The 14,581-nt window shown below is 37.4% G+C and overlaps 1 protein-coding gene across 4 annotated transcripts; it reads left to right on the top strand.

The window, feature by feature from the left end:
- Positions 1 to 415: 415 nt before the first annotated feature.
- Positions 416 to 13,765, top strand: LOC117292193 (putative RNA-binding protein Luc7-like 1). 4 transcript variants are annotated; one of them, XM_033774147.1, is made up of 11 exons: positions 473 to 558; positions 1,505 to 1,560; positions 3,003 to 3,107; positions 3,581 to 3,678; positions 4,447 to 4,545; positions 5,065 to 5,175; positions 7,694 to 7,837; positions 8,207 to 8,383; positions 10,493 to 10,611; positions 10,935 to 11,021; positions 11,490 to 13,765. In XM_033774147.1, exons 5-11 carry the CDS (start codon positions 4,450 to 4,452, stop codon positions 11,938 to 11,940), a joined length of 1,185 nt encoding a protein of 394 aa, XP_033630038.1. In that variant the 5' UTR covers positions 473 to 558; positions 1,505 to 1,560; positions 3,003 to 3,107; positions 3,581 to 3,678; positions 4,447 to 4,449; the 3' UTR covers positions 11,941 to 13,765. The 4 variants fall into 4 exon arrangements, with proteins under 4 accessions (XP_033630035.1, XP_033630038.1, XP_033630036.1 ...); XM_033774145.1 differs by lacking the exon at positions 3,003 to 3,107; XM_033774146.1 differs by lacking the exon at positions 3,003 to 3,107 and having other exon boundaries at positions 483 to 558; positions 1,475 to 1,560.
- The last annotated feature ends 816 nt before the right edge of the window (positions 13,766 to 14,581 follow it).

The following is a 14,581-nucleotide window of genomic DNA, read 5'->3' as shown; positions in this document are numbered from 1 at the left end:
ATCCTCAAAAAAGAAATAGTTTTTCGTATTTAGTAAACAGCTTTTTTATAAAACCTAAGTAAACCGACTTTTTTTTTTTAAGCCGTAGAGCAGTTCGCAAACAAGGAAGAGAAAACCCCTAGACGATCGAAAGATAAACCGGGGTACTACAACCAAACTTACAACGGGTATGCTCGTCCTTGTTCTGTAGGTCCTTTTTTCTCGCTGTTTGTATTTTAAACAAAAGCATATTTTCAATAAATGATTTAATCAAAACTCAATTATATACCTTCGCTATTAATTTCCCGATATTATAAATTAAACATAATTATTCAGTTAATCTTTCTAGGGCAGGGCGTCCCCTTTATTATCCTACGTACGTCGTGTATAGAAATCTGAAAACGAGGCAATTTTCCATGACGTCAGACAACGAACATCACACCGCGTTGCTGTGTCGATATTTTTCGTTGAGGTTTTGTCGATAGATTTTGTGACAGTTTGTTGCAACCAAACTAAACATGTCTGCCCAGGAGCAGATGCGTAAAATGCTCGACGAGCTGATGGGCACGACCAGGAATGGTAAGTTTATTGTAAAAGGAATGAATTTTATGGTAATTTGTAATAATTGAAGTCACAATTTGCAAGCACACAATTTCCTCCATTTTTGTTTGCCCCATGCCCATATGCGAATGTAAGACCAAGTTGGTATAAACAATAAACTTGTCCTTGTGACATTAACGATTTTTATTTTAAATGTTGTGAAGCAGAGCAATATGAAAACTTAATCGATAATGTTATTAGGCTAAAAGACAACAAAGCTACTTTTATGTGGCATTTTGGTTACATTTCACTTAAAATTTTAGTATTTGTAAACGGTTCCTCAAATGGGCCGAACAACATTCAGTTCATCCTGTCTCTAAAAAAATAATGATAAAAATTGACCAAATGGTTATGTTATTTACAATCCATGTATGGGTTACTGTGTACAGAGGGGCAGGGGGAGTGATTTTCCCAAAATTGTGGTAAACAAAGCTATTATATTAAAGTCTTTTTTTCTGTTATTTATTTTTTCCAATTCAAAGTTGAAATATTGTGTTTGGAAATCAAGGCATTTATATTTTGAGAATAGAGACAGGATCACTGTACTGTGTAGTTCTTTGTTTGCTTCTACATGTACAGTGCAAAAACAAAATAGGACATTTTTTCTTTCTTAATTGCATCCAGTACAGAAATCCCAACCAAAGCCCCCCGAAAATCAAACAAGTGGACCCAGCTTAGCCGAACAAATGAAAAGTTGAAGTATAAACAAAAGAGGATATTTTTTCTTTCTTTATTGCATCCAGCACAGAAATCCCAACCAAAGCCCTCGAAAAATTAAACAAGTGAACCAAGCTTAGTCAAACAAATGCATGAGTTCTTTTGGATAAAAGTTTACACTGAGAATTTCATTACCTAGGGTAGCTAAAGAAAGCCCCTCAACCCCTCATATTTACAGCTTTCTTTGGCCCGTCTGTTGTACTTGTAGGAGAACAATTGTTTGACAGCATCAAAAGAGTCTTCCATTTACGACAAGCAGTTGCCGTGAGTTGTTTGTTCTTAAATGTGTTCTTGTTTTTGTTTTTTATGCTTCGACCAAATTACCACGAGGCAGTTGTACTGATTTTGGCTGGATGGTGCATTATAACCAACAACGTTAATTTTATGATTACTCACTGTAACTTGTCAACAGGGCTTCAATATGTAATAAAAATGGATTCTTGTTGATGATGTGCTCTTGACTTGTGAGATAGCATACAAACAGATTCAATTTAAAATGTTAACTTTGTTCGCAATATCCGAGTAGTCTGGAGTTTGGTAAGTTGATATTTCTTTCCAATTTACGTGTTGTCACAAATATACTAATTTATACTAGCTGATAAGTAGAACTTAGCAAACCGTCTTGTAAGATAACAATGGGTCAAACGTTACAAACCTAGGTTTCATCGTAGTTTCACTTATTTACATGTAATTTAAGTGCCTTTGTTATCTTTGGATTAGACTCTTTTCTCATTACAGTCCCTGTGACCTAAAGTTTGAGAATTGTTAACATCATGAAGGCTAATTCTTTGTAATCATAGGCAAGTTGAGTCTGAAGCATTTTGTAAAGGAAATTTTTTAATACTTTTAATAAATTAACTGCAATACATTCTCTGAAAACAAGATTTTGATGGATGCCAACTCGGGCTGCAAGAAAATTCAAATTCCTTACATGTAGACTTGAAAGGTTTCATAGTTGAGTAGTTTGTCGATTGATGATTAATGTATAATGTATATAGTAGGGAGAATCATTTAAGTTTTCAATAATGGAAGAGAAACTGTACCACATTTTGTTTTATGGATTAACTGAATGTAATTTTTTGAGTAAATTAAGTTGCAGAGGAAATGTCAACGAGGTTACTTCCAAGAAACCTTTTTTATAATTTGTGTGAAATAATTGTTGTTTACTTTGACATTTAAATTAACCTATAATTTCATTCTTGCACATGTAGGTGATAAATAGGAAATCTTTGAAATGGGAAGCTTTTAAAAATTATGAAATACAGGTTTATTACATGCATGAAGTAATCTTGTGAATTTATGATGCGACTTGAAAGTAGACAGGACTGGAATTTGATTCATCTTCATTTTGAAAAATGGAATTTCCATTGGAAAATCTTAAAGTCTTTGGGAAACTTTTTAAGGGGCACCAGAACAGGGAAACTGAGTCCATGAGTAGGATCAAACAGTTCTTTAGGTATTTAAATTGTGACAATAAATCTGAATCAGGGCTTGGTTCTTGGAAATTGATTTGTTCCAAGGATCAAGTTTCACTGTCGGGCAAGCAATAACTTATAAAGGAAGCAAACGGGTAGTTTTAAACAGTATTTGGCTGTCCCTGATAATACCCTTCACACTGTTAGAGTGGAATAAGTGAGAGGGTAAGCTCACTGTGACTTCTAGTCATTCCACTGTTTCAGTTTAACCTTGTGACTTTGTTACGCCAGGTACACACGCTGTCATCGTCTCTCATGCTGGATCAGGTCTGTCAAACGGAGAAGCCAAAGTTGATTCGTTTCGTTGCAGAGATAATCCAGAATAACTGCATTTCCGTGTGTATTCAATAAATAATTGTATTTTTTTCCCTTGTGCATAGTATACACGTACATGATTCCAGCATGTACAGTTTCATGGATGTTTTTTACTGTTAAAACTCTACTTACTTTAAAACGATTTACACATCGGACATAACCTCTTTTTTTTCACTCTGCCATAAAGATGATAATGAACTGTTCAATCTGATATTCATGAAATATTGGTTGATTGTTCATTTTCTATCTTCAATTTTGTTTATCTTCAGTTTTATGCAGAATAAAGAAGTATACAATTTTTTTTATATCCCAAACTAGTTTTATGTAGCCAAATTGCTAGACAAAAAAAAATCCTGATTATGTTGCTATCAGATGAAGTGTCCTCTTGGCTAATCTGTAAAAAAAAATTCATTCGCACAATCACAATATGTTTGTTAAAATCAGTTCAGAAAACCTGAAAATTATCCTGTGAATGTTTTTCTTTTGTGTTGTAGGAGAGGAGGAAGCCACCAACCATGTGAGATTTGACAGCCCTCGGGTTTGCCGAGCATTCCTACTCAATGCCTGCCCACATACCATTCTTGAAGGAACTGTAAGTACATTCATGAGATAATATTGGAGACAGTTAAGGCTGTGTCTGAATTCATGATAACAGCTTTGGCTACAGCTAGATTTCCACGTCATGCATTGAAGTATAAGACGCTCTAAGCAACACCCTTAGCAACAGCCATAGCCGAGGGACGATATTTCAGATACGGTGTAAGCTACTTGTTATTGCATAATGGAGTGGGTTAAGGCTGTGTCTGAATTGCCAGCTACAGCTTTGGCTACAGCTAGATTTCCACGTCATGCATTGAAGTATAAGACGTTCTTAGCAACACCCTTAGCAACAGCCATAGCTGAAGACAATATTTCAGATATGGCGTAAGCTACTTGTTATTGCATCAAGTGTATGGCGATGCGTACATGTTATCTTTTGAAGTTTCACAGTGACATTCCAACCCGTGCAAAAATCTTAAAGTCAATGGAAAACTTTTTTGAAGGGCATCAAGACCAAGGGCCACCGAGGGCATGGCCTCAGTGTCCTGTGTGTAATTCCAGGCCTGTATTACGCCTTCAACCACAGCAAAATACTACAACTAAAGAAACTCTAGATGAAATTAAGGCTAGAAAACCATCCAATTTTCATCAGAATTTTTCAGCTTGTGATGTTTCAACACCAACATCTTTCGGATGTTGACTCATTGTTACAGTAAGATATTCTTTGCCTAAATGAACTTGGTTTTAAATGAAGTTAGAATGCCTTCATGGGAGTGGCCGGGTGTTAATTTTTATTCTTTATGTTGTCTTCTTTTTGCAGAGAATGGACTTGGGAGCTTGTAATAAGATACATGACCCAGCCTTGCGAGCTGACTATGAAAATGCAGCACAGACCAGAGAGTTTGGTTACGATGTTGATGTAAGTATTAATGTCAATGTTTGTTTTAATTAGTTGAAATCTTTTTAGGGTACAACCTGTACCAATCTCTTCAAGGAAGAAGTGGTGACTCTGGAGAAGAAGCAAGTGAGCTAAACGGTCAAGTGCACCTGACTCAAGCTCTGGTTTTTTCTTTCAGCAGAGTGTGGGTTCAAGTCCCGGACGTGAAACTTTTGTTCTTAAGCAAAACACTCATACCATTGAGGCCAACTTGGAAACGTGTACGCACCGCAGACAACTCTTGGCCATTGTTTGGTCTTCATTGACCTCAATGAGGGCACTGTATGTGTGCTTGTGACGTCATTTTGCAAGGGGTCTAAGAGTTGTTTTTCTGAACAGAACCAGAGTTGTGAAACCACCAAATCTTTTCATAACCGCCATAATTCATTTGAAAGATGTAACATGGTGCTTCAACAAACCTTATTTTTCTAAATTGTTTCACCCACCATACAAAGTTTCAAATCCGACCTAATGATTGTTTGGTGTTTGTTTATCTTGCAGGCCATGCAACAATTAAATGCTTTCATAGCAGACTGCGACCATCGCACAGAGATCGCCAAGAAGCGTCTTGCTGAGACCCAGGAGTCCCTCAGCCAAGAAGTCAATTCCAAGGTACAGGTTGTTTTTATTTTTGGTGTTAATAACCCTCGGCAAGATCCTCTTCCATACCAATGCAGATATTGTTAAATATTGCCAAAAATAGTCAGACATTATGCCTCAAAAGTTAGTGTAAACTATCGGACTACTTGCAAATACTTTCAACTTTTGTACCTGTTATGTTGAAAAAGTTACTGCAGTTGTTATTCCAATTATTGTGTAGATCAAATTACAAGATACAGGCACCCTTTGAAGGTGGCAAGTTGTTCTGACAAAAACTAACCGATACAGTTATTTAGTGTAATGTTATCAATAAATCCAGTGAATTTGTAGTCAGTTTTTCTGTCAAACATGCACACTGCCTTTAAGTAACAACACTTTTCAAATAGTCTAGCTGCTCTTCTCACAGCCCAGACCGGCATTCTAAGAAGTACATTTTTCCCTCTTTAACCTGAACCTACAATCATTAATTGTAGCATTAACAAAGTATTTTTGTATTGAGAACTTATTTTCCAAAGAGCTTGATACTTTGCATAACAAAGTGTACTTTGAAAGTTAACAACGTGGTATTCATAATCTTTCAGCAGCAGAAACATTTAATTTACATCCCTTAAATGTAAGGATTTCTACCAAATCATTGCGAGCAAAAGCTGCATGGAATGGAGATATTCAGTTAGCCCTCCTACTGCCTCGCCATTCACTATCCACATGGTTTTGAAGGATAGATGCACTTGTCAATAGGCCTGGGCGACTAGTGAAATTTGCCACTCGACTAGTCGCGCCGCAAATAGTTACAAATTCGGTACTAGTGGCGACTTATTTTCAAATCCCAAGGTGCATTGCGTAATGTTTTCTGCAGGCGCAATGTTGTCTTGAATAGTCGTGAGCGACACAATTGGATCACCAAACAGGTAGTCACAAGTATTTTTGTAGTATTCGTGGCAGCACGATTAACCGAGAAGTGAAAAAGCGATAGTCTCGACTCGACAAAGCAATCAATAGATGCAAATCCGCAATAGTTGCCCAGGAAGGCTGCAGTCTTGTCCTAAGTGCATCTGCACAGGATTTGGATAATTTTGTTCATAGGTGTTCCCCCGACACACAGCCAGTGCAAGTTAATGTTTTCAAAAAGCGAGTCAATTCACTGGAAAATAGAAGTGAGAGTAGGAGGGTTAACGCATATTCAGTGCCAATTAGAAACAAGTTGGACATCAAAGTAGCACATTTCTGTGCAGTTACCAGCTTTGAAAATAACTGCATCAGGAATAACTTCAGGCGTTTAACCTGTGCACCCCCAGCCTTGCAGCATCTATAAGTAGCGCTGTTTACCTAACCTTAAAATATCTTACCTCCCCACACCCCCCTTCTTTGACTCGTCAACTGCACCCAGAACGTCATCTCAATATTCCACTCATTCTTTCCTTGGACAGATGCAACCAATGCCAACAGGCCTCTTGCTAAGCTGCCGTTGGGTTAAATTGGAGGGATATATAAGAGGAGTTTGTAAGTCAAAAAGAATAACAACAAATACCTCTTACATGATTGTTCTTTGCCCTCTGTGATTGTGTGATTTTTATTGTCTTGAAGAAAAATCTAGAGACTTGTCTGATTGGTGGTCTTTATTAAACTGAAAAAATACCCATCACAGATAAACAGTCGTCCAGTAGACAGCTTTCAGAAATGTGGAATGGCAGAATAATATCAAATATTTTCAAGAATATTTTCAGCGTTGGCAAATTGCACTGTGGTGCCTTTTGCTACTGATCTGGGGATCTCTCAAAGATTTCTCTCTGAGCAAATTTTTTGAATAGTCTGGTTGTCCATATGAAATTCTATTTCCATGGCTGTTCGTGGCAATTTTGTTCAGAAAGTGCAAAATTCAAAGTCCTGATTCTAAACGAAGTAAAAATTGAAGGTACATGATACCAATACCTTGCAAGGGGCAAATATATGGATGCTATTTGGGTAGAATCAAAAATGTAGAAAACGTATCAAACTAGCAATTTTTTGTTTGTGTGAGATTAAGTGTGAATAGGACCAGGTGTCATTGGTGACAACTTACAGCAGCAAAAAGTGTGACTTCCTTGGTATTCAGGTTTCTTTTTACAGCATCGGTAAAATTCAGCCCTGCTGTTGAGTTGCAGGGTTTTGGCATCATCAGACCAGCAAATCAGCTATCAAAATTGAGCCTTTAAAAAGAGCGTTTGATTTTGAAAGTTGATAGTGATTTGTTATTGTGATAATTACAATGTTTTGAGCTGAGGTAAAATTAACCACTGTTTTGTTTTCATCTTGGAAGTTTCCATGGACACTTCTGGTCAATTTTTCTCACAGAAGTTTAGGCGTACAGAAATTATGTGACAAAAACTGTTATAATTTCTTACCTCATTGAAAGACTAACTATTTAAGGAAGCGTTTTTTAAAGTGCATCATTTGGTGCTGTATGTACCCACCAAAGTCACCTGGTCAACACCTCGGTCGCCCTCTCTAACATCTGTGTCTTTAATACCCATCGTCTTGGCACACTCTTTAGGCTGATCGTGTTCATCAGATCGGAGAGGAGATCGGCATAAAGCTTGCGGAGGCAGAAGCCCTTGGAGAAAAGGGCGACGTGGAGGAGTCCATGAGGATCATGGCTGAGGTGGAAGAGATCAAGAAGAAGAAGTTTGAAGCAGAGGTGAGTAAGAGCCAGCCAAGTTTAATCCAAATGTCCTTATTTCTTCTTCCAAGCCTTGGATCTGTCTTTTGAAGATGTGAAGTTTGAAACATGAGAGAAGAAAGTCACAGCCCTTTGTTTTGTTCAACTATCTAGTTCTCCATTTTTGGTAGCATATCTTGAAAGATTAAGCCCAATTTCAGGCCTCATTTATCGCTGAATTTGGCACTTTAAATCACTGTTGTTCCTTACAGAGCAAGCAGATCATCCTTCTAATTCTAAACCTAGATCATCCTTCTAAACTTGGATCATCTTTCTAATGGATATCCTTCTAAATGGAGGTTATCCTTCTAAACCTAAATCATCCTTGCTTCTCATTTTTCCTGACAGGAGGAGTACAAGAACTCGATGCCAGCGTCTACCTATCAGCAGCAGAAGCTCCGTGTCTGCGAAGTCTGCTCTGCATACCTGGGCCTGCAGGACAATGACCGCAGACTCGCTGACCACTTTGGGGGCAAGCTCCACCTTGGCTTCATTGAGATCAGGGAAAAGTTAATGGATTTGAAGGTAGGCGAAAAAAAAAAAAAAAACTGATTAGTTCAGGCCTGGAGTTTCATCTTTGTAAAGGGCAAGGCCATTTTCTTTTTGCAAAGGACACTTCCATTGGAAGTCTATGGGAATATTTGGAGGGAAACCAAGGCCTGTTAGTTTCAATCAGAAAAAATTGCTGACTAATCATGTTTATTTTACTGGCAATCATCCAGGGAGGTATTTCTGATTGAAATATTGCCATTAACCACTGATTGTTTTGATTGAAATGATTTTTCATCAGAACCCTTTTTTTCCTCTTCACTTGTCACTAAATCAGGATCAACCAATGTGTTGAACTATTCACAGGATTTGTCAGTGTTTTATTAGATTTGATTCCTCAATGATTTAATTCTGAATGATTTGATCCCTTAATGATTTGATGACTTAATGATTTGATTCTTTGATGATTTGGTACCTGAATGATTTGATACCTGAATGATTTGATACCTGAATGATTTGATACCTGAATGATTTGTTATTAATGTTTTGTTTCCACAATAGCTTGATGCCTGCTGGTTTGATACCTCAGTGCTTTGATACGTCGAATGATTTGGTACCTGAATGATTTGGTACCTGAGCGATGATCTTTTAATGATTTGATACCTGAATGATTTGTTATTAATGTTTTGTTTCCCCAGTAGCTTGATGCCTGCTGATGTGATACCTCAGTGCTTTGATACTTTGAATGATTTGATACTGCAATGATTTGTACCTTTATGATTGATACCTAACTGATTTGTTACTTTATGTATTCCCTCAATAATTTGATACCTTAAAGGCAGTGGACACTATTGGTAATTACTCAAAATATTTATTATCATAAAACCTTTCTTGATTACGAGTAATGGGGAGAGATGGATGGTATAAAACAATGTGAGAAACTGCTCCCTCTGAAGTGACGTAGTTTTCGAGAGAGAGGTAATTTTCCACGAATTTGATTTCGAGACCTCAAGTTTAGAATTTGAGGTCTCGAAATCAAGCATCAGAAAGCACACAACTTTGTGTGACAAGGGTGTTTTTTACTTTCATTATTATCTCGCAAATTCGACGACCGATTGAGCTCAAATTTTCACAGGTTTGTTATTTTATGCATATGTTGAGATACACCAACTGTGAAGACTAGTCTTTGACAATTACCAATAGTGTCCACTGTCTTTAATGATATGCTACGTTAATGATGTGATCGTCATCCTTCATCCTTGGACGGAATAGTAGAAGCAGCTTTGAATTGGTGCCAGGTTGCTTTATCCCTCATGAGTTGTTGGTTCTCGTTTGGACTGAGATTAGTGTCTCTGGTGATGGTGTCTGGGTAGCTCATGATGTGATTCTCTAATGATTTGATACCTTAATGATTTGATATCGTAACCATGTTCCTACCAATTCATCACTGATTATTTTGATTGCCATAATTTGTCATCATAACCCTCTATTTTTTCTTTTGTCACTAAAATAGGATTGCCAAATGATTTTATTTTTTGATGATTTGATGTATTAATGATTTGATACCTTATTGATTTGATATCTTAATGATTTGATGCCTTAATGATTTGATGTATTAATGATTTGATATCTTAATGATTTGATATCTTAATGATTTGAAACCTTAATGGTTTGATTTCTTAATGATTTGATATCTTAATGATTTGATATCTTAATGATTTGAAATGTTTATATTTGATATGTTAATGATTTGATATCTTAATGATTCGATACTTTAATGATTTGATATCTTAATGATTCGATACTTTAATGATTTGATATCTTAATGATTTGATGTGTAATGATTTGATATCTTAATAATAATTTGATGTCTCAATCCCATTAGTCGTTTTGAATAGTTAACTTGAAACAGGAGTTTTTCTGAAGTTTATAATTTTGGAAGCTGTATGTTTAGCTTATGATCAACTAGAAATGCCCATCAAAATGCTTGTTGCTTTAGTTTTTTTTATTGGGGCCTATCAGTACAAAATTTATTTTATCAAATCATACCTTAGGCCTAAATGCTATTGATGTAGTTTATACAATATAAAGAGTGTTGTAAGGTTTTTGCTATTGGTATTCATGATTGATTGTTTTCTATTTCAGACAAAAGTGGCTGAAAAGAAAGAAGCTTACGAGGTAGAGAGAGCCGAACGTAGGAAGCAGCAAGACCAGGAACGTCTGGAACGAGAAAAGGAGCGAGAAAAAGAGCGAAAGGAGCGCAGGTCAGTTCTCCTTAAGAAATGGCAGGTGTTCAGCATTAAAATAGTGTCTTGATGCATACTGCTTAGTTTCATCCATTTTGTGATCGTTTTACTTTGCAATTTTATAAACTAGTTGTATAAACAGGTGTCAAGAAGTCTTCTGTTTTGCTATTGTGTAACTTTGTGATCCATAAGTGTTATTGATGAGATGAAGGACACTATTTAAAAGCAGTTTTTTGTAATGTCTTTGCCACTTTGGTATTTCAGAGTAAAGTACTATTTTTGAAGATGTGGTATTATCTTGTTTAATTTTGAATTTTTCTTTTAATTTTTGCTCTTTCTAGGAAGAGATCTCGATCACGATCTGGTTCCAGATCACGCCGCCGGCGCCACTCTCGTTCTAGATCACGCTCCAGGGATCGTCGTCGAAGGTGAGTTCTCAATTCATATTGCCTGTAGGTTAGGGTCTCACCGAAGTCTTTGGAAATTCTTCAAAATATTTTCAGAAAGAACCAGATCAATCAATTAGTCAATCAATTACAGCCACCCTTGGTTAGTCTGCATTTTGCTTGTGTCTCAATGGAATTAGAGAAATCATGTGACATCACAGAACAAGAGTCTCCTGTTACCATGCTCAAGTTACCCACGATCCATCAGCAATGATTGTTCTGATACGAAGACAGAATTGCCTTCATGGTTTTCTTTCTCAATATGTCGACATATTCTGACATAAAGGTTGTAATAAATTTGACTAACTTACACCTGTGATCATTTAGTTGGGTTTAAATTTGGGAAAAAGAGATTTGATGTTTTAGATCAGCTTAATGTATTTCAGTAACTTCTTTCAAAAAGTGAATCGAAGATGAAAATAAAGGTCTGTTTTTTGTTGTCGTTCACAGGTCTAGATCTCGCTCAAGGGATAGACGTCGCCGTTCACGATCCAGAGACCGAGATCGTCGCCGCCGATCACGCTCTCGAGATCGCCGTCGTCGCTCCCGTTCCCGAGAACATAGAAGCTCTCGTTCCCGTCGATCCAGGTCACGCGATCGGAGACGATCACGAGACAGAGACGATAGAAGGAGGCGGTCTCGCTCGGATTCCCGCGAGAAAAAGCGACGTTCCAGATCTGAGTCTCAAGAGGAGTCTACTGGACGGAGGAAGGCAGAGGACCCTGAGCAAGAGAGGGCAGTAGAAGGTTCTCCCGCAAGGAAGGAAGGGAGCCCCGAGGCATCTCCTTCAAGAGTTGATGGCGAGTGCCCCAAAGTGGCACATAATGGAGTAGATGCAATGGGAGATGCAAAGGTTGAGAGAGACACCATGGAAGAAGGCGAGACTGGAGATAGTCCTTGAATCAGTAAACTATAAATCAGGCATGCAACTTTTTAGCTGATCAGCTGATATCCTCTCTTCCTTTTCAAAACTGTGCCATAGAAAACTGAAAAACATTGTACAAAAGTTGTTGGCCATTTTTCTCTTTTTCTGCAGTTAGAAAGTTGCATGTCTGATAAATGTAGCATATTCCTTTATAGACCCCTTGCATAATGTTGTCACACTTTCAAGAAGCGCCATCCCTTAGGCCAAAAGGAGGCAGGGTGATTTGATGATAGCTGGTCTTTGTGTGTAAGTGCGCATGTGACCTCGGCATACATGTAGCGTGTCGCATTATGCAAGGGGGGTCTAACGATTTGTATAACCCCCTTGCACAATGCCGAACACACCTTCGAAGAATGTGCATCTTTCTAGTAGTCAAATCTTTTGCATATGTTTGTGCATGATTTTGACCCCCAAAATGGCGGCTAGGATATGTGTTTGTGGGTGTGCTGTGCATTGTGCAACGGGTCTATTAGTTACCTAGCACTTGCTTAGTGGTTCGTATCTTTATACACATTTATTTAATGTGCCAACACATTCTTTAATCATAAGTTATGGAAAGCCATCAGGCTTGCAAAGTGCTCCAACAATCAACTTTTTCCGTACTTTCTGATACAAGAAAGTAACTGTCTGATTTATGTGAAATATTATCTTTCAAAGCTTTGCTCGAGATGTGATTGTTTTTGCTAGCTCATGGTATAACTTTTGTTTGTGTTGGGATGTGGGAGGGATACTGCCATGTTTTGTCTCAGACCTGTTGGTTGATTTTCAAACCCATACTTTGTAAGATAAGGTAGTTTGGAAAACCAGATAGAGGCTTAGATTATTTAAACACATTGTGGTTTGTTTCAATGTAGGCCTTTATTGCAAAAATAAAAATTATTAAACTTATCTACATGGTCTACAACTTTTTGGTTGTATAAATACCCAAGGTGAAGTTGAGTTTTCAGGAACTTTGAACTGTTTGAAGGGTTTTGAAGTTAGCTTTTTACCATTGCTTAAATAAAGATACAAAATTACAACAGCTTAGAACAACTTCCTGTGTACATAGTGATTTTAATCATTTTCAATATGAATTAACTTTGGCAGGAAAAAGAGGGGAGTCGGGGAAAATGTTTGAAAATTAAGCCCCAATCCCAGCAATTTTTGCGCTGAATTATTTTTGTCCGCTTCATTTTTATTTGCATCTTCCCCATTTACACAGGAAACTTTGGTACTGGTATACACTTAATATTAAACAGTATTCAGATTGGGGGGTTTTGGTGCAAATCCCACTAGTAAATTTGTCTTTGTTTATCTTTTTCTTGTGGAAAGGTATGCAGTAATACCATGTAATGACCATCTCTAAATGTAGAGTTGGAGTGGTTTTGAAAGGAACTGTTGGTTTCAACTCGCTGTTTTTTGGTCAGTATGTACTGTTCATCTTATGGCGAAAAACACTGCAAACCTTTCCATATCGTATTTCAACCATGCAAAGATTAAAAATTAAAATCTTACGTAACTTTTATTTGTTTAACTCCAAATTCCCTCGTTGTTCATTATTTAGTAATCAGATTGGAAATACAATTTGTTTTATTCTGATATGACTATAAACCTGGTACTTTTTTCTTCACCTCTTGTCACTTATTAATTATTATCACTGTACATTGTGTATGATGTATCCTAACTGCTGTACAATATTGCTAAGTACCTTATTCGTTTAAAACTCAATTCAGGGACACAATGTCCTTTGCGACTGTTATTCAATGTCAAGAAAACAACATGTTGAATTAAAGAAACATTTTCTAATTGTAATTTAAAAGAATGTTCTGTGTTGTATTTTTTGTTTTCACTGGTCTCTGTCATCTCAAAATAGTGTGATAATGGTTCGACTGCCAGGGCCCAATTTCTTGAAGATGTTCTTGTTAAACAGAAATGACTGCTTAGCAAATGTCTTTGCTAAGCAAAAAATAATGAGTGGGGTGTCACATGCAATTATGTCCTCTATGCTATACTATCCGGAGGACATTATTGCATATGCAATCGTGTCCGCCCGGATGCTGCTGCATAATGCAATTGTGTCCGCCCGGACACAATTGCATATGCAGTTGTGTCCGCCCCCGTGCAAAACCGTCCTTGCAGTAAATTAAACGCCCTTGGTAGACGGAACACGTTCGCCATTTTTACAAGGTCATGAATGACCTGCCGTTGGGTATTCGCTGCAATAATAAAATATGTGAATATTCCTGCCGCATGTACGTAGGTTCAGTGCATGCACGCTCGCTTACGCGCGCACTTACATGTACAGTTATGTACACATGTACATTTCCGCCGGACGGTTTTTGCATAGTCCCGGACACGATTGCATAATATGCAAAAGTGTCCGGAGCGGACAGTATTGCATGGCGGACACAATTGAATCTGACAGTGGCACCAGTTGTAACAATCGAAACTTGATGGCATTTTGGCTGGTAGCCAGTTTCTGCTATAAGCAACTATTTTCTGTGCTTACAGGCTTTATGAAAATGGACCCTGATGACAAAACAAAAAGACCATACAAAATCTTCTAAAGCAACTGGAAGCAATTTGCATGGATCATTGACGTACTAAGCCATAAAGTTTTAATTGAAAGTGGGAGGGG

This window comes from Asterias rubens, chromosome 7 (genome assembly GCF_902459465.1).
Source record: "Asterias rubens chromosome 7, eAstRub1.3, whole genome shotgun sequence".
NCBI lineage: Eukaryota > Metazoa > Echinodermata > Asteroidea > Forcipulatida > Asteriidae > Asterias > Asterias rubens.
The sequence above is the reverse complement of the archived record's forward strand: the minus strand, read 5'-3'. Positions and strand labels throughout refer to the sequence as shown.